Source organism: Ammospiza caudacuta, chromosome Z (assembly GCF_027887145.1).
Source record: "Ammospiza caudacuta isolate bAmmCau1 chromosome Z, bAmmCau1.pri, whole genome shotgun sequence".
NCBI classification, from domain to species: domain Eukaryota; kingdom Metazoa; phylum Chordata; class Aves; order Passeriformes; family Passerellidae; genus Ammospiza; species Ammospiza caudacuta.
In genome coordinates this window covers 69108291-69129566 of record NC_080632.1, presented here as the reverse complement: position 1 = coordinate 69129566, position 21276 = coordinate 69108291, and the positions used below count along the sequence as shown (strand labels likewise).

The 21276-nt window shown below is 35.4% G+C and overlaps 1 protein-coding gene across 1 annotated transcript in view; it reads left to right on the top strand.

Moving 5' to 3' along the window:
- KIAA0825 (KIAA0825 ortholog) overlaps window positions 1–21276 on the top strand; it is a 235823-nt gene that overhangs the window by 119604 nt on the left and 94943 nt on the right. The window contains exons 16-18 of the mRNA XM_058823363.1: window positions 680–836; window positions 5394–5549; window positions 8749–8843. Of these exons, the coding sequence (XP_058679346.1) occupies window positions 680–836; window positions 5394–5549; window positions 8749–8843 (408 nt within the window). The remainder of the gene's footprint in view (window positions 1–679; window positions 837–5393; window positions 5550–8748; window positions 8844–21276) is intronic.

Here is a 21276-nt window from a genome sequence, read left to right as displayed (position 1 = left end):
TGCAGCTCTAGTATTTGAGGAAAATTTTAGTACTACTTCTTTCTTAGACTTCATTAGTAGCAGTACTAAGATAGTAACTTGTGGTTGCATGCAGAGAGTCTGACAACAGAGATTTGAATACACATTTTTGGAGGCATTTGGGAATGTCACTTTCAGATTTTCATGGTAGAAGTTTCACACAAATACAAAAAAAGCCCCAAGGAATGGTATAGGGCAAAAAATGCAACACGTGGCAAATACGGACCTTTTAAATGGTTAAAAACATAGCAGTGGAAATAAAACTACTTAAATTTAAAACTTCTAACCTATACTTAAAGTAATGGCTACCTTTCTGACATGTTAATTAGGCTTTAATATATGCTGTGACAGGCAAAGAAAAATGCACAAGAGATCAAATGTAAATGCCATTTCTAGTACCAAATATACTTCTCTAGGGGAAATGAAAATATTTGCTACTTCTTTATCCTTAAGGAGTGTTTTATCTGTTCATCTTTCCAATTAAGGTGATTAAAATTACTATAATACTGTTATTTAACACGTCTTATGTGAGAGATATATGTAGAGCAACATACGTCTGAGTACTTCGAGGTTTTTTTGAACATGTAGTTCTAGCTGAGTTGATATTAATATTTTGCTCTTCATAAATTTAACTTAGGACTGTATCTTTTCTGTCTTCTAGTGCCTCAGTCACAGTTAAAGGTGCAACATTAGAGGAAGGAGGTATTGCACTTGGATTGTCTGAGCATAATATAAACATGATGGTCCTGGATATCTGCCACAAACCAGGTGGTAGTGAGTACCTGAGGCAAATTTATCACATCATCCGGCTCAATGAGGTAGGGAAACGGCCTTTCCACAGACCAATTAGGTGTGTACTGGCCTGGGGCAACATCTGCTGACAGCTAAGGGTTAGTCAAGGAGGTGATAATACTTCTTAAAGTCACTATAGAATACTATATTGTGTTTTAATAGAATGCATTCAGTTTAGGCTTTTGTGCATTTCTACAGAAAAGACTACGTTATAGGAAACACTGTAGATTTTATTTAGGTACTTAGACAGTAGTATGGCTCATAAACTTCCTTTAGTTTCATGTTGTAGACCACAGATTCATTTTAGGAGTCTGAGCACAGTAAAAAAAAAATTTAAAAATCAACGAAGGCTGTTGAAGAATTGACTGTTACAAAGGTAAAATTACGCTTGGTAATTAACTATCTTGGTTTAAACAAGTAAGCAACCCCTATGGCTGTACTGAGGAAGTAAATGTAATCTTACTCAATTTAGACAACTCTGTTTAGCCAAAGTGCTTTTAAAATTACAAGATACAAATTCAGATTTATTTGCTGCATATGGAATTTTGGCAATGTAAAAGAGTAATTGCATTATTTCTAAGGCTATTCTAAATTTCCCCAAGTTACCAAAAGCATTTTGGTTTTATTCACTGAAATAAACATAGATTTGTTTAAATTGTATGGTAACACAACTTAATTTAGAAAGTTCTGGTTTTAGTTTTAATTACTAAATTCCTTGAATGCATAAGCAGGTGCTTAAGACCCTTGCAAGTGTACAGAAGTGTTTATAATAAAATACAAAATAATGCAAATGTAGGCAGAGGCCAGGATTTTTCTTCTGGAAAACCTGGTTGTAGAAATCTCTGACTTAGAGAGCTCTGTCTGTAAGGAGGCCATAGAGAGCACCTTAGTACGCACACTGTGCCTCTGAAAATAGGATCCAGCTGTTTAGTTCCTAAGTAGAGGCTTAAAAACAACCTTTATGAATCTGCCTTTGGAAGCATCAGAAGCAATGTAAGCTTATGTGCAGAGATGGCAACCTTACATTAGTACAGTAAAGAATCTTTTCAAGTTTCAATTTCCTGAATGAGTAACTGGTTTAGGAAGTGAAGTGAAAATTATTACTGTAATAAACCAAACTTCCTCACCTGGAGCACATTCAGGATTACTGTTAGGTATAAAGAGATGTGGAAAAGACCATCAAAAATAGCATATAATCCAGAAGTTAGGACAGTTATCTAGGGGACAGCACATGCAGGCTCAAATTTTTATACTTCCTGGTTTATACAGGGAATTGAATCTGCATCTCCCACATCTGAACTAATTCCCCAAACCTCCATACCATTAGCTATCAGCATGGAACTCCTTTTCCCCTTGTTGGAGTTGTTTTGCCTTGTAGAAATAGTGGTAAAAATGCATTCTGTAACTTTTAGGGTCAAAAATAGAAGGATACTGTAGCTGAAGGAATAAAATGCACATCCTGGGTTTTGGAGACCCTGATCTAAGATCTGACTCCTGTGAGTATTCGGTTATTTATACAAAGTGGAGCAGCTCCAATAGGAGGTATGAAGCTAAGAGAATTAGGGGGAAAAGGGACTTCAGCCTGACTTTCCACATCCCAGGTGTCTCTCCTTGAATTTCTGCAGCTAGTAAGACCCTTTTTAAAAATAGAACATTTCTCAGTGGAAAAAACTGTATTGTTTTAAAAGAGAAGAAGAAGAAGAGAGATCCTGACCAGCTTGAGTTACAGAAGGATTTAACTGTATTATTTTCAAATGCCTTTGAAACCATTACAAAACATTTTAATGCTTAGCATGGTATTATGATTACAGACTTTTCAGTATTATTTTTCAAAACCTAAATTATGTTTTATGTGCCTGCTTACCAAGAAATAGATTTGATTTTGTATTCAAAGGTCCACTCTTTTCTTCAAGGACTCCTTGGAATGTCACAGGATTGTGTTCTTAAAATAAGTTTAGAGATCTTTATGCTACAGTGCTTGGTAATCATGTGTAAAAACAAAATGATGGGACAGAAAATTGTTGTTCTTAGTAATATTCCTTAGAAAAGCAGGTGGAAAAGGATATGGGTTCTTGGAAGCTGGATGTGAAAATAGTTTTTATGAAAATTTTTAACAATTACTGTATACTCAAGACAGCATTCAGCCCTTCATGTGTTTGCAAAAAAAAAAATTTAAAATAATTTTTTTAGTAATGACAACCAAAGAGATAACTCTTCTGATCTGTCAGGCTCAATAATATTCTGTACACTTGGTTTGATGCCCAGTGAGTGTACTGAGGATATAGTTCACATGTTTACAGATGTGATTTCATATTTTCACATTTTTGAAACATGACCCTTTCAGTGACTATGATATTTACGGTACTAAAAGGGCATCTTAATGTAATGTATTTACCATTGTTGAATAAGTCTCTTCATCAAAAGCAAATCCACAGTATTTTATTAAAGACGGAAAAATACTTTTATTGAGGTCAGTTGTATACCACTTGAATTTTTCGAACCCTGGCAAGCAGGTGTTAGCAAAATTGGTCAAAATCTCCCTCCTAACACCACTGTAACATTAAGAAGCAGGCATTCTTTATTACAATGTCAGATGCCGCAGGGATATCTCCACCAGAATTGTGCATGTCAAGTACAGAAAACCTCCTGCTTTATATACTGTATTTTACATACATATTCATTGATTTTCCCAGAACGAACCATATATATAATGATAATTTCCTGGAGACCCATAACATGCCCTCCCCACTTTGCGCGTGTGTTCGTCTGTCCCGGGGGTCCCTCTTGTGGTCTCTGGTGGTCCCAGACCCCAAAGTAACCCGTTCAGTGAACTGGTGTTGCTTTCCAAAAAGGGAGCTGAGATGGCATACCCCGGCTGGTTCGTTACTTTGTTAATGTTTAACACGATCCCGCAGAATACGGATAGTGCCGTTCTGTAGACTACTGGATTTGCAAAATAAGCATTGTGTCTTCCCACCAGCTGAGCAAATGGTTCTTCATCTGGCAACACATGGACAGCTATTTCCAGTATTGCTTCTGAAAAAGCAACACAATCTGCTTCTGCTGGCTCTGTTACATCCAGAGGGCTGGATTACTTAAGTCTACAGATTTTGTAAAAATGTGTACGTGGAAGGCAGTACATATATGAAAATTTGGTAGATGTACAGAAATAGCTTTTAAATAACCTCCTTCACCGTGGCTCTGAAATCTTTGTTATGGCATAAAGTAGTGAATGAATAAATGAATGGGGAAATAAAAATCCAGATATTTTTGAAAAGCTGAGTAAAAATAGCTAAAAGAGGGTATGTTTTCCCAGTTGCTCTGTGATATTGTTTTAAGCAGGAAAAAAGCTCAGCTTGTTTTTCTTCTTTTGCTTGGTTGGGGATATTTTCCATACACAAAGACAATTTTGTGATTCTCTTGGTCAGACATGACATTTGATTGCAACCAGCAGAGAGACAGTCCTTCTCTTTCTCTTGCCCCCATGCTTTTCCATTCGTAGGCCCCCCCTTTGTACTAGTACTAGAAATCATGTGGCTTGTTTATCTGGATGAAGCCTTTTTTTTTTTCCTGGCTGATTTCACAACATATGCTAGTGCCAACACAAGGGAGAAACAGCTACAGTCTGTGTGGCCTGAAACTGAATTTGTGCCTTTCAGGTCAGGCCATAATTGGGTAAGTTTAAACAGATGATGAAATTCTTCTTTTAGAAAGACCTACTGAGAGGCACAGGATGCCTTGGCAGATAGTTTGCCTGTTATTCCACCTCGGCATTACTGCAAATAAGAGGAGCATTTGCATCCACCCATCCTAATGACTCACCTTGAGTACTTCTCCGTGTAATGGATTTCATTTTAATAACAATAAACTGTTTACTCACAGTAGTTAGTCCAGCAAATGGATGTGTAAATGTTTCATTATCTAGTTCTTCATAAAATGGTTCTATTTAATCAAAACACTTTATTAGCCTGCAATGATGATTTATTTACATAGTAGTCGAAGAAGTGAAAACAGAAAAGATGGTGTCCAAAATAATAATGCATCTGTTACAGTATATTTTCTAAAATTGCAATGCAAATCATACTGCTTCTAGTCCTTGAATGTTTAAGCAGCTAAAAATAGCTTTCAAGAGTGGGAGAATATTTATTTCCTATGTTTAAACAACATGGTTACAAGATGTTAATCAAAGAATTGATTTATAGTAATGGTTGACTGTTTTCCAAGAAGTTTAATTCAAAAGTCTCGAAAAACATTTGTTGTTCACTTCTACATACACCTTGTACATATATATATATGTATATATAAATTGAGAACTCATACAAATAAATTGACAAGAATTTCAAAGCAATAGGTTAGATTGTTCTGTTTTGCTCAAGCTGGGTGCATGTTTTCCGAGGTTATTTCTTGTTCATTGTAAAAGGGTGATATTGTTAGAAAGGTTTCTGTTTTTTAAAAAGATTTTTAATTCCCCATTGTATTAAAAAGAACTTTTATCTTCCAAACTTCTGCTTGAAATGTAGGCAAATTTCACATAGAAAGCTAGGTGGCCTGTACTATTCTGTGGTTGCTTTTTCTTCCAAAAGGAATATTTGAAAGAGCAGCTGTCTTGTGAGAATTCTTCTGAAGATGGTGTTACCTCGAGTCAATATCTGCCTTTGACACTGAAGGGCAGAGAAGAGCAGCCTGTCTTCAACCCTTTCCAGGTGTACAGACAATCTTATGCAAAAGTATTCAATCAGGTTTGTGAAAATCTGAAACCTTGGTTATAGTATATTTTTACTTGTTGGTATTATTATGATCATGATAATGATAAAGACTGAATGTATGGAAATGGAGACTTATTTATGTGTGTTCACATTTAATGAAGCAGAAAGGTATATTATTTCTTGGGAGTGTAATGAGGGTACCCTTTACAATATCATGATGTTCAAAAAGCCATTACTGGCCTCTTCCTTGATCAGAATTATTGTATGCAAGAGCAATTTGCATATACTTACACTTTCTGCGTTCAATATGATAAGGGAAAGCCCCTAATAGCAATAACTTTTATTACATCTGTGCAATAGTACATAGGGTTAGTCTTAGGCCTTTGAAAAATCATATCAGAATATCAGAACTATAAGTTCATATTTATAATCTTCCTTGTGGGGCTTTCACAGATACGTTGAACAGTCAAATAAAGAATGCTTTAGAAATACAGAGATTTTACAGAACAGCGAGACTAAGTGAGTTAAAACACACACACACACACACACACACACACACACACACACACACACAAAAGGCATACATTTCTGGTTTTCTTTAAGTCATCCTCATAATATGTAAAGGATTACAATTTTCTTATTAGAATTTAGTTTCCTTATAATGGAACAGTTAAAGAAAAGAGATCTAGTTGCCTAAATCTCTGCTGGAGCACTCCATGACCAATTCATTACACAAAATGCTAGATAGTTTCTGATACCACTTTTGTACTTAAAAAATCTTATGCCATAGTTTCTCATATATTCTTAATATGTCATCAGCATTTTTGATTCCAGCATTCAATTCAAGTATTTGAAAAGATGTGGTATCACAGTGACACAAAATTCACTTTACAGACTTGTGTGGAAATGCATCCTTTTTCAGTTCAGCCCTGCTTATATACAGTGTAATCTCTCCAGTTTTGACTATTTTGGTCTATTTCATCAGTTATATTGCTGTTTTTCTTACTTGTTTAATGAACAGTACAATCATTGTACTGTTGCAATAAAAGTCTTAATATCTTGAAAAAGGAGACAAATACCAATTCCACAAGGCTGCTCAAGGCTCCTTACTCCAGAGAAGCATGCTTTATGGAATCTTTGAATCAATAGAATCATAGAATAGCTTGAGTTGGAAGGGACCTTCCAATCAAGAATCAGTGAACCACAGAATGGGTGAGATTGGAAGAGACCATGGTGGGTCATCTCAGCATCTCAACATCCCAGCTCAAGCAGGGCTGTCCTAGAGCACAGGGGCAGAGAATTGTGTCCAGATGGTTCTTGAGTATCTCCAGTGAGGAGGACTCAACAGTCTCTCTGGGGATTCTGTTCCAGCCCTCAGTCAGCCAGGCAGTAAAGAAGTTCTTCCTCATATTCAGCCCAGGAAGCCAACTGTTTGATGGGCTGCATCAAAAGGAGCATGACCAGCAGGTAAAGGGAGTTGATTCTGCTCCTGTGACCCCACCTGCAGTGCTGCATCCAGCTCTGGGGTCCCCAGCGCAGGAGGGACATGGAGGTGCTGGAGCCAGTCCAGAGGAGGAGCAGCAAAATCACTAGGTGGACGGAGCACTTCTCCTATGAAGAAAGGGCAAGAGAATTGCAATTGTTTGGCCTGGAAAAGAGATGGCTTCAGCGTGACCTAATTGCAGCCTTGCAGTACTTGAAGGAAGCTTACAAGAAAGATGGAGAAGGACAATTTACATGAGCATGTAAAGGGGACAAAGGGGAATGGATTCAAACATACAGTAGCTGAGATTAGATATTAGAAAGAAATTATTTCCTGTGAGGGTGGTGAGGCAGTGTAACAGGTTGCCTAGAGAAGCTGTGATTGCCCCATCTGTTTAAAGCATTCCAGGCTAGGCTGGGCAGAGCTCTGAGAAATCTGTTCTAGTGAAAGATGTGCCTTGCACATAGCAAGAGGTTGGAACATGGTGATCTTTCAGATCCCTTCAAACCTCAATCATTCTATAATTCTCTCCTCTGATTCTATTTCCAGGTTTAATGATGTTATTAAATAGTTCAGTTCCCTTTAACATTAAATTGTACCTTTATTTGTGATGTGGGACTGTCCATTTATAAAACAGTGATGAGTATAGCTGAGTGCCTTGTTTCCAATGAAAATTATTTCCAGTGCCTGTAAAGATGCCAGAGCACTGACAAGGAACCTTTTCTTTTTCATTTGCTTTCTGTTTTCTCAGTATTTTGTTTTTTTCTGGTTACCCTTATTTCCCCTTCGTACTCTGTATTTCACCTTTGTTTTTCTACTTTACTTTAACATGCCTGGCAAAGGTGGGGGATAGGGAGTAAATTAGGTAAGATGAAGGAAAGTGATGAAATATAGATGGGAGGAATAGGAGGGATTGCAGTGATTCTGCTCTCCCAGAAGAACCAAGTGCTGTCTGTAAGAAGAAAAAGATACACTCCAAGTTATACTTTACTATTTATTTAGGTTTATTTTCATTGTTTTGACTTGCTTAAACATTTTTTTCTTTACTACTCAGTGACGTTTCAGTATTACGGCAATAATACTTATTGTAGTACTTTGTACCTCTTTCCTCCCAAGAAGATTATAGTCACTACTTGACCATTGCTGACAACGATAAGGAACATTATGCAACAGGATTGACTGTTTTATAAAAATAAGAATGTTGTGTATGGTCTCTTGTCTGCCCACTGATGATGTAGATTGCTTTTGTTTATTACATAAGTACTGTGGAGTTATACATGTTCCCATTTTCTAGATTTAATGCTGTTTATAATACAGCATTAAATCACTCTAATTATGATACAAGTTACTTCTCGAATTCCAGCTATGCCAAATTTTTCATTACATAACTTTTTGCTGACAGCAGAAAATACAAATTGCTGTTATATAGAAAGTTACCAACTATTTTGCTTTTTGGACAAAGAGTAAAGCTCGCAGACAAAGTAGTTGATCAGAATGCCATCAACAGTTGGAATAATAATGGTTAAAAAAGCTGATTTGTTTTTTTATAAACTGTGGCTATGTCCCTAATTAATTAATTGCCATTTTATTGGAATAAAAACCTTCTTCTGTGGACATGATTGATAACATCTTTCTAAGTCCTCATTCTAGACCCCCCTCTTTTGTTAGTATATCACAGCTGGAGCTTTAATGTACTGATCATATTAATGCTGATGAATAACTAACTAGCTTCTTTCCATGTATCAACAGTCAGCCATTACTGAATGGAACTGGGATTGGTCAAGCTTGCTGCCAGGTCACTTGGGACTGAATCAGATGGCCTTCAAGGTGCTGCTGTCACACAGGTAACGGGATTTTGGCAAATCATCACATTTTCCTTTTGTATTTTTGACTTTATAATAGTGAATTCACAAAGATTTTAGTGGTGAAATTTGTAAAGAAAATTCTGCATTTCTTTTAAAATACATAGTTTTAAAAAGTAGCAACATTTTTTCTGTAGTATTTGATCCATACTCAGATGTCTTTCAATTCCTGTTTTGAGGTGTATAATTTGTTCTTTCTGAGACAGAAGTATATGAATATATGTTGATATTGCACTTAAACGAAGCTTTGGAAAAAATTAGTAACTTTTGCAAACCTGCTCAGGGAAATTTCAGCACATAATTTAGGCTCTATTTACTCAAGTTGCAAAGGATCTTAAATTCAGTTGGGGGCACAACAAGCGTAGCTAGAAATAGAAAGTGTTTCCTTAATAGTTTTCAATTAATAAAACTTTTCGTCATATTTTATTGCCTTTTCACTTGTAAAATGTAACTGCTTAATTCAGAAACTGCAATTTCTTAAATTCAGAAAAATTTAGGTAGAATTTGTTTGGGGGGTTGTGTGGTTTGTTTGTTTGTTTGTTATTTGTTTTTGTTAATATTTGTCACTTGTGAAAACTTACATGTTGCACCCTGAACTAAGACGTTCACTTCTTAATTCTAAATCCTCCTGATAATACCTAGTAAGATCCTATCAGTCAGCTTTTGAACTGACTGTTCATCTAGCTAGAAACTAGAGTGACGATTTCAAAAGTCTGTGAATTTGCATGTCATAAATGTTTTGGGGTTTCTGTCTCATTTTCTCAATTCATCACTAGCAGTTAGTCTTAAACATTTAATTCTTCCTTCATTTCATATATAAAATACTTTTAGTCTGTTTTGAGTTTTCCATCTTAATTCGGATAAGATTACTTCTTTCCCTACCCAAATTGTTCTTTCCCAGAAGTTTAATTGCACAAAAAGTCATACTAGCAAAAATTTAATTGCACAAAAAGTCATGCTAGCAAAAATCTGTTATTCAGTTCTCTTCTTGATGTCCTTTGTTACCTGTTACCAGACAGAATGTGAAACTTCACAGACTTTTTGTGTTAAATGTCAGAGAAAATACAGTACTATTTTTTTTTATTTTGATGGTTCTCCTGTTGATTGCTATCTCATGTCCTTCATTAAAAATGAAGTAGATTGTCCTTTTAAAAGAGGCTCATAGACTAAAACTGGTTCTTGAACTTTGCTTCATTTTATTGTCATCAATATGAGCCAAAGGGAGCAAAGGGCTGCTGTGATTTGCACAGGAAATATTTTGTGTGGACATTTCATATTCACTGTTCCCTTAAAACACATTTTATTTTTCTTCTGATGTCTTTTTAGATGTTAGAAAGAAATCATGTGTGTGCCTTCTCAGAAAGAAATCATGTGTGTGCCTCCTCTCTACATCTCTGTATTTCACATCCTTGTCATATCATCTATTTTTAAAATTTTAATTAATTTCCTAATTGTTGTCATCTTTCCTAATTTGAAAATGTCTTAATTCATTGCCCTTCTACATGGTAAGGAAATTCTCATCTAGAAGTGACATTATGCAAGTAATTAATGATTAGAGCATGGATCTATTATTTCAACCACTCTGCAAACCAGCACATCATTTAGATCCACTGTGATCATAAAAAGTAGAATAGCTGATCCAGAATCTGCCATAGCAGCTGGCATCGACAGCACACCTGGTCTTTATCTGACTTTATTTTTGTCATAGCTTAAGTGTGTCTGCTCATACATTCCAGCTGACTAGGACAATTCTAGCTGTTCTTGTGGCCACACGAACAAGCTTTGCAGTAAGACTCAAGTGAGCCCTATCTTTAGGTGATTCTTCATGATCCTTTCTGGAACTGTATAAATCAGCCTTACTTGTGCTCAAGACTTAATGTTCAAGCTGAATGAGTGTGTGATTTGACCTCCCATTTATGGTGGACCTATTCTGTTTCTACTCTTTCCCTCCTGAGATGAGTTAAACAAAACCACAGGCAGTACTTGAGCTGTTTCAGAACCATCATTTTATAAAGTGGAGCACCATAATATTTAAATTACTCCTTCCTTTGACACATGCTGAAGCTTTCCCTGAATAGTTATGTCTCTGCAGGCAAATTTTTTTTCACCAGTTCACAGTGATGTTAGAATGATATTTATTTACTTATTTTCATATTTCAAGAAAAAATACTGTCAGTTGCATATGAAATTTTAAAAGCACAGTCTTTCTTTTGAGGAAAAAAAATGTGAAAATGCTTAGGGGACTCATTTACAAGGGAAGTGCTCCCCTAACCTAGTTAATAACTGAGTTAGGTGAGAGGGTGTTATGAGAGCATTGTCCCAGAGCCAGCAAGTGTTAGGCAAATTAATTAGTTGGTGGTTAGGGGAAAGTAAAATACTTTTAGGACTGGTTAAAAAGGAAATGAATTGTTGTCTACTACTCATTGCTGGCTTCACACAGTGATGGGAATCTAATCCATGCATTCCTGTGATCCTCAAAGTAAAAGCATCCAGGAAATTTGTCAAATTAAAGATGTGGTGGTTATAAGGCTCTGGAATCCTCTCACTGAGTCCCTGAAAGGGGCTTACAGGGATTTATGTATGTACCGTGAGTTAGATGCAAGAGAGGAATAGCAACAAAATACTCCTCAAGAATCAAAACAGTAAAAACTTAACTGGCAAACTTGAGAAAATCAGGGATCTTAAGAAAAAGTTAAAAGCAACATTGAATCAATAAAAAGCATTTGACAAAACATCAATTTAGCAAGCTCTAAGGCCATTCAATTTAACAAACTTTAACCCATCTGATTTTAATTTACTCAAAAATAAAAAATACGTATGTGTATATATTATGTATATAGTTTGAACTGGAAGAATAAAAGTTAAAATGTATTTCTCAATTATACTTGAAACAGTATCTTTTAGCAATAAGACCATTAACATTCAACTAACCTATGAACTTGATTTACACAAGTTTTAAAAAATATCCTACACACATACGCCTTTTCAAGTCTTGGACTCACTTGTCACTTGTCCATCCTTTTAGCTACTCCAATAACAAATGGGGGTTCCTTACCTCTAATACACATATTAAAGCAAGAAGAGCAATTGTTATTTAATTATGCATATCTTGACTTATACTTAGTGTCCTGCTCATAAATTTACAGTTGTTATTGTCTGACCAAATCAGTGTGTTGAAAATCAGCAAGAAGTACTTAGCAGTAGGCAAAAAGCTCATGTGTTGTCAACACTGAGGCACAATTCCAGAGCACACTACCATGCATTATTCTTCTTGTTCATGTACTCTCCTTTATATAAAATTTAAATTTATGACCATTAATTTTCAGAGGAATATCTTGGCAATTTGTACATGGTTAGAAGATATGACCTTCTTGAGATGTGACCTGCCGTCTGCAGTTGTGCAGGACTTTCAGGTGCACTGAATACCTTACAATAATGTAAAGATATTCCTGTCACTATAAAGAGGAGGAAAAAAAGAGACATTTTTGTAACATGTGAAGCTATTATCCAGTATTGCAGTTATTTGCAGTTCTGAAGAGGAATGGCTGAGATTCCCTCCTCTACGCTTAGGGATGTTGCACTAAGAGCTGGTGTCTGTGCAGGGACAAGTAGTGATTTAGTTGGAATTATGTAGATCCTGCTACAGGAGCACGCTGGGAGCTATAGAAATAGATAGAGAAGAACTCATGACTGGCAAAGCCAACAACAGTCAGGACCTTCTGAACAGAAATATTAACAACTTAATAACTAAGAGAGGAATGGGAATGTGTTACTTTTACCATGTGTGTCAGGTGAGAAATAGTAACAAGTTTGAAAAACTATAGAAATTAATATTTGTTCAAGTGGATAATAAATGCTATAAAAATGTCTAAACTAAAAATTAGAATTTGATTTCCAACAGACAAGCCAGTGTAGCTCAAGATGAACTTTCCAGAAAATGTTTATACAGTGATATGAGCTTAAATAATTTTAAGTTGGAACAGGATAGCCAAGTATCTAGCCAACTTTTGGTCATGTGTTAATAAAGATTCTGAACTTCTGAAAGTTGAAAACATGGAGATGTTTATATATTGGCTTTCAGGAAACTGTAAAAAATTGAGTAAGTTTGTTTTTTACTAACACTGGATAAAATCTGTTGGCTTTCTAGTAGGCTCTGTTGCTACAGCTACAAGTCAAGTATTAATGATGGTTGATGAAGAGCTGGGGTGCTGTTAATACTGCAGTAATCATCACCTGATTGGTGTTACTATAAGTGATGCCATTGCAAATGCATATGAGAACATTTGCAGCAAAGTAGATATAAACTCTCAGATCCCTTGGACTACATATTTTTTCATAACATAGTCCAGACTGCATTCTTGTTGATGAACTACTGGACTGTTTGCAGGTGGGTCAGCTTTTTAGGTAGGTTAAAACTATCATTAGCAGCAGAGTACTGTCCTAGGATTGAGAAAATCTTGTATCTAGTGTCTCTTTACTAAAATCCTTTCAACTGTACTGCCTTTTGCAAATTGATTTGTTTATACAGTGGTGGCATTTTTTCCCCATATTAGAGCTAAGGGATAAAATTACGTGTTTTGACTTTGTTTAAGCTTAATAAAACTGAAGTAAGAGAATCTTGTTTATAATTTTGAATGATTGCAGGGCAAAATTTGCATAGCTCTTGTATATTCTAGTGAATACACAGACACCATCTGTTGAGAATGATAGCCATATGGTGAACTATTTATAGAAAATGTTTATATTCATTGTGTTGTTGATTATCTAGATATCCAGAAAACGCACTTTTAAAATCTAGTTTATCAACGTGTGGAAAAATTTATTATGTAGTTTTGAAACTGAAAAGAATGCCAATAAACTGCATGTGTTTTGTTGTCTGTCAAAGATTTTTTATAAAACTTTACAAAAGTCTAAATCTGAGAAATGAGTGAAAAAAACCTCCAGGGTATTAAAAGGTGGGAAGTTCTCTAACAATTTTGTTTGTGGAAAAAACAAATGATGGAAGAGCAGTTACTGACACAATGCGAAGACAGAGAGCTTATCTGCATGGCAGAGGACAGCAGTCTTATATCTAGTGTACTTCTAGGTATGTTAATCTGTCTTCCAAACTGCAGATGTTCCCAGATCTTTGGTATCCAGATTTGCTGGATGTTGGAAATTCATGCTGTTGCTACAGTTACAAGTCAACTATTAATGATGGTTGGTGAACAGGTAGGATGCCATTAATATTGCAGTAATCATCACCTGCTTGGTGTTACTATAAATGATGCCCTTATAATGCATATGATAACACACTTTCTAAAATGCGTGGGAGGCTATGAAAGGCAGTATCTCATTGCTCCTGTATGAAAAGAAGCAGGTGAAAGGTATTCATCCATTATTGTACATCTTTTGGTTAATCACAAAGTCAAGCTTAGACCCTAGTGCTGGATGTACCAAAAAAAGCCAATGGGATTTTGTGGAAAATCTCACTTTGACCTTTCTGGGTAAGCAAGGATCCTGTTCCATAAATGAGTTGGTCAATAACAAGGTATATGTCACATGTGTCATCACAAGGATTATCCTTTGTCTGCTTATCCTCTTCTGACATAGCTAATCAAACCATACTGTGATTTTAAAAAATCTGTCAGAAGTAGGCTTAGTTCCTTGCCTGGCACTTCTAAAGCATTGGTGGCAGAACATAACATCAATAAGCAAAAGGGAACAGTACTACACACTGTTTGACTGCCATTCAAGCCCCTATCATGTATACAGTTACAGCATGAATTTCACAAGTAAATGAGGTTAAAGAAGAGGCTCCCCATATGCAATACACTTTTCTGATTGTTATCAGTCTCTCTCTTGTGCAGATATATTGATGAATAATATGAAAAAGAAATACTCTCTGATGAGTAATCTCCAACAGAAGGTGCGAAAAAACATAAGGATTGCCATATCCCATTTAACCTTACTTAATATGAGCTACTTTTTAATACTTGGGAGTCTTTTATGGTGAGGCCTTTGCTAGCCTTGCAATACAAAAGCATGTACTTTAATTAACAACTATAAAATTGCTTAAATAAGGTTTCATGCTAATTGGATGCTTTTTTTTAATACTCAAACCTGCCTTCTAGAAAAAGTGAAAATAAAATGAATGAAAAAGAAGAAAGTATTGTAAGAAGAAAGTTGGTACATCTTTTTGTATTCAAAAGTGTAGTAAGCACAGTGTGTTGGCTAGGGCAGAGACCTGTGATCCAAACTTCTAATAATGTCTCACACTATCTTTGTTCCCCATTTAAATGACATTCTCCATTCAAATCACATTTGTCTGCATTTTTCTATCCTTTGATATGCTTTTTTCTTGGTTTAGGAATGGTATTCCACAATGTAGTGCTCCTGCTGAGACTCTCCAAACCACTGAACCACTGCTTACTCCATTCCCCCCTTCCCTCCCCTCCCCTGTGGTGCTGTGGAGAGGAGAATTGGAGGCACAAAACATAAACATCATGGGTTGAAACAAGAGTAATTTACTGGAAACAACACTGAATGAAGAAAACAAGTAGTAACAGCAACAATACTAACAACAGAGGGTACAAGAAAGAGGCAAGCAATTCACATGGAAACCCCCTGGCAAGAGATAACACCCAACTGCTCCCTCCACCCCACTGGCTCCAGAGAAAACCTTTCCCCATGCCCAGAAAACAACATGAGATGGTATAGAGTAACCTCCAGGTCTCAGCCATGCCCCTTCCTGGCTAGTGCAAAAATTAACTCTGTCCTGCCCGGAACCAGCATGGCTTTGATGGGAATACTGCTAGGTATATTCATTTGTGTATTTATTGTTAGGATTCATTGGTTTCTTTAAAGGTATGTATCTTGTCTTCGTAACTAGGTACTTGTATTCTATAAATCATCACTTGGATGTGTGGCACTTCACTGTTTTATCACTGTGTAATTAACCTGGTGATTGCTATCCTGTGACTTGGGTGGCTTTTCTTAAAAACAGATATTTCCTTTCATCTGTAAATAATTTGCTCTCCTTTCAACTCTGTCTCAAACCCTGTTCTCACTAGGGATTTTTAAGTGGAGATACGCATGTTTATTTTTCTTATCTATTCTTTTCTCTTTCCTCTTTCAGGCCTCTATTGATCCAAGTTTCCATTCTTAGTAGATACATAGTAATATAGTGATTGTAAGTGTAATGTAAGTGTAATGTGTAATTGCTAAATGTATAAATGTGAATTACTGGATTCAAAATACTGACTTCCCTGATTGTACACAGTGGCTTAGCTTCTCGTCTTATCTATAGACTTTCTTGCTACGCCTGCACGGGAAGAGGCTGCAGGACACAAGCTGACAAGCTAAAAGTCTGTCTTGTCCATCAAGGCATTGTTTCATCCTTTTTCTACTTTTAGATAAGGGATTTTTCATCAAAGTTTTAGTAATGTAGTGTAATTCAATTTCCATACAGGGATCTCAATTTCTTTGTAAGCTGTAATGAGCTGAGACATGCAAGTCCCCTGTAAGGTAGAGGAGGAAGTATTAATATGAGAGTTAAACAAATGGAAAATCTGGTCATGCAAGTCACTTTGAAGCTTTCTTCTATACTGCAAAACTGGTCTGTAGCAAAGCAAAGAGTAGAACCTAGTTCTTTTGACTAAATTTAAGATACAAAACTGTCACATAGTAGCTGATCTGTGGCGGCTGTTGCTGTCCTCTGTTCCTTTGTGGCAGCAAAGGGGAAGTGACTCAGCTTTAGTGAGGCTTTAATGGTTATCTAATTTGAATCACCTTGCATTCATTTTAGGAAGTGGTAGTCCTATTAGTTTTTCTCTGAAGAGGATGGGGAAGACTGTATGCTTCTCCTGACCTTAAAATGTTCACTGTTGCACCAAAAAGCCCTTGCTTTGTTGTTGCAACAGTGAATATTTCAAGATCAGGACAAAGCATACTGTGGTGGTGGCCACAGTGCAGATCCCAGACCTTTGCAGCTGTAACTGTTGTCTCTTAGACCTATGGCCTTTCCAAAGTTATTGACTTCTCTCATGGCTTTCCTGAATGTACTTCCCTCTGTCTTGCCAGGTTGGCACTGCTTAAGAAAGGATGACAAGTCCTAGAGGTCTTATTGCTTCTTCCCTAAGTCGAGTTGTTAATGTCAAACTGACCTTGGAAAGTTTACAGTCACAACGCAGATACAGCAATGTTGGTGAAGGGAGTAGTAAGTGTAAAATCTGCCTATACACAGTGATTTGGGCATTTCTGATGCTGACTCATGATTTGACCCAGAAAAACTTTTTGATTGGGATATTTCTTCCCCTCTTAACTTCTTTCTAGGGTCTAACAACAAAATTTAGTCTTTGGGAAGAGTGGGAAACCATTGTGCATACTGCCTCATATACCAAAGAGGGAATTAAGAATTGTCATTCTGATAGTTGACACTGTAAAATGTCATTGAAGAAAGCTTTTTCATGTTAGTCTTTAGATTGACAGGTTATGACAAAACTGCATTCATGTTGCTTGAATACATCTTTTGTCTAGTTTTACATGCTTTTTGACTTGTCTAGAAAATGACATATTAGGGTTTTCATTAGCCTTAACCAGGTGTGATTTTTTTTTATGGAAGATACCTTGGTAGGACTACAGCTGAAGGCGAGTAAATCAGTGAAGCTTAGAAATGCCACAGCCCTTCTTCAGATGGTAGCAGGGAATTGAAAGACTCATTAATCAGCAGCCAAGTCACAGATGTGATGTCTTTCCTGCAACAGCCAACAGACTGTGAAAGTCACATCCAACACATAAAACTGTTAAATAAGGCACATCTACAAACATTCTTAAACTTTTGTCTTTCCATTTTACTTGAAAAACACAACTCTTTTAATGTTTTCATTATTGAGTTCCTTTATTTTAAAGAAAAATATTTTTTTGTTTTCCAAGCAATACTATTTCGTTTAGGAAACAAAAGTAATCGCTGACACTGTTTTCACCCTTTGTTCATTTTAATACAACATATTCATTTAAATGGAAACACAGTTTTGATTGCAATGATTAATGTAAAGAGTTTTAATATTATAAATTTCTGTACACAGAAAATGTGCATGGAAGTTTTGACAGAAAAAAAAATTAATACAGGGATTTTCTGCATATAAATGACTGGATATTTTCTAAATTATTTTCCAATACTTTCCCCTACTACAAAAATCATGTGGAACAAAGATTCAGTCATGCTGTCATACTGTAGTGCTGCAATGTAGACAGTCATAAAATGTTTAAAGTGAAATTAGTTAGAAGATTTTTATTAGTTAATCAACCTGCACTGAATTTTTCACCTGCAGTGATGGGAAAAACCCACAATAAGAAGCCAAAGAATGATATCGCCATACATTTTTTCCACATCATGCTTCCTTAAACTTTCTGCATCCCTGGAATGAAGGAGTGTTTAGTCAGAAGTCTGATACTACCTCATTATTTTTTTCCCCCTCAGATTATCTTTAAATTGATATATTCCCCATGGATAAAAATTAATTTTACTCTGTCAGAGTGTATGAATTTGTTAGAATTTTTGTATTTGCTAATTCCTTGGTCTCCCCAGTTTTTGCATTTTTTCCAAAATAAATGTTTAGTATAGTAAAAATAACTCACTAAAATCTGAGTCAGATGAGAACAGTTTCCCACCATCATCTGGGATGAGTAATTTCTTAATAGCCATAGTCTGATCTTCTGTTTCTCTCTTTAGAACATCTGTCTTACTTTTGGTCTTCATATCCAAAAGTAGATTTTAATTTGCAATCCACATTCTTCACTCACTTTTTTTATTTCCAGGGTTGCCAGTTGCAAAGTTATTTTGGTCTTATTGAATTTAAGTAAATTGAACTGTATGTAAGTATAGTGCCTGCTGAATCAGTAAACATCGTAGTGCACACAAAAGATGAGGAAACAATGGTGCTGCATTTATTGCAGCAATAAGGTCTTATATTATTGGTACATCAAAAGTTATAACTGCTTTGCCTTTACAAGGTTCTGTCAGCAGATATTTGAAATAAACATCTCTTTAAGTTATATTTGTAACAGACTTTTTCTGTTTACTCAAATGTGGTGCTACTGCTTGTTGTTGGAGGACTTGTTAAGGCAAATACTATCATGTTGTCATTTTAGAAAGAACTGTTGTTATTTAACAACCATTTTTTGCATTTTAAAGAGATTTCACTATTGGTATCAGGGACAATTTTAGTTTTGTTTCATGTTTGACCATAAATTATTGTCTAAGTTTTTTCTCATTAGCTTTCTGTTGTTGCTTTATCCCAGCAATTAAACATCTCTGTAAAAAGACCCACCCTCTAAAATAATACAGAAATTATCCTTTTAATTGTACTAATAAAAAGCGTGATAGCTGAATTTAAATACTACCAAACTCTTCCCACAAACATATTAACAAAATTATATCAGTCAATAAATATAGTCAGTAAAATAACCATCATGATTTCTCTTGGGATAATTACATGGGTAATTCAACAGTACATTGGGATAAAAACTGAGAGCATTAATATGATATATAGGTAAACCTCTGTAAACGGTATGTAGACAATTAAAGGTTTTCTTGTCTTTCAAGTAAAAAAGAAACCTTTAAAAATATGTCGTAGCTCCTTAACAGTAAATTTAATGTCCATTTCTGTCTTATATTTGGCATCTCATTTTTTATTGTTTCATATGGAGTCACTGTTAGATCATGCAATAGAAACAGTGGGCTTTATAACCTCTAAGTGAATGCAGAGACAATCTGGTATTCTTTGTATATCTCAGTGATAGATGGTTGTTGCATAGTAAAATTTTATAGAGTGGTTTCAGAATTTTAACATTAAAAATGAATGGTCATTGATCTCTGTCTATCTAAATTTCAGTGCCATATTGTCATAGTTCAAGGTGACCTATGGGATTCATATACTATGAAGTTATGCTCACAGATCATTCTCCAATATCATGCCCAAGCCTCAATATTTGGATATTAACCGATGTGAGTTAACCAGCTTCAGTCTATAACTTTCTGAGCAAGAAAAATTCAGAGATACTTATCTGACAAAAAATGCTGCTTTTTTCTGTTACTTTTTCATCAGGAAAGGCGTGAGTCCAGAACAAGGTTTGTGTGATCAGGCTTTCATAGTGTTTTCACTATTGGTAAAAATTTTTCTTAGAAAATTAACAGATTCTGAAGTCTTAAAAGACCATGCTTTAGTTCATAGCAGCTTAAAGGAATTGCTCTAATACTTCTAGAAGTATGTATTGTCAGTTTGTTGTTTACTTATTTATCTTTATTTCAGTGAGGATTGATCCTCCTTTGGAGAAGGAAAGTTCCTCCTTATACCATGATACTTTAATTCTTTCATTAGTTTATGACATTTCCTGATTTGTTTTTTTAAATTTGTTTAGTTTTCTGATTTTAATCTATGTTGTCCCATGCTAAATTTTTGTACATGGAGTTCAATGACTGATTAATCTTTTCATTCCATACTAAAACATAATCCTGAATGTGCTCACTCACATCCTTAATGAGTTGACTCTGTGAATTCAGTACAATAAATTCAATTCAACATGTTAAGCTAGATTGTATGCCTGCAGTTTTGTGGCATGGGAGGACTACTTAGAATTAACAATGTTTCTTTGGCCTGTATTTCTCACATATTTGGTTATGTGTCTGTAATTTGCAGAGAATCATATGCTTGTGCTGCAGTGCATAGTTTGTATCTTGTCCATATACATACACTGAAAACACAGGCTACTGAAATTTTAATTAAAATTTGAATGGTGGCTTTTACAGGCACCTACTAGATATTCTAATGATGCAGAGATCTTTTGTTGTAAAATAAGGAAATAGTGTACTATACCATTAGACTGTTTACTAAATCCAGTCTACGCCAAGAGCAGTTTTGAGACATTATTTTATTCAATTTGATTCAGTTATGATTTATTAGAAATTTTTCTTGAATGTTAGTACTACATGCTACATATCTGTTCATATAGAGGCAAACAATTTACTATATTGCTCATTTTGGAACGGTAGTGTGTTTACGGTAAATCTTTACCATGATGCAGCAAATTAGAATTTAAAGAAGTGATGCTCTATATCTCAAGTAATACACCTTTAGTCTTTGGTTACTGTATCATCTCTTGGTTTGAAAAAAAAAATTGTTAGAACAAGTGAAGTTTTTATGCACTAGTTCCTCCTGCTGGGCTAAGAAATAGCAAAGTTATGGTTTCACAAAGTTGATGTCAAATACCCCTGCAGTTACTGTAATAAAGAAATTAGAATGAAGTTTTCCTACTGCAGTGAAATAGCTAAGGAAGAAGGATATAGAAGGGAAGATAATTTTTCTATTGCTTATAATACTTTTCTCATAGTTTATTGAAATGATAAATAATAGGTTTGAAACATGTAGAACAAGCT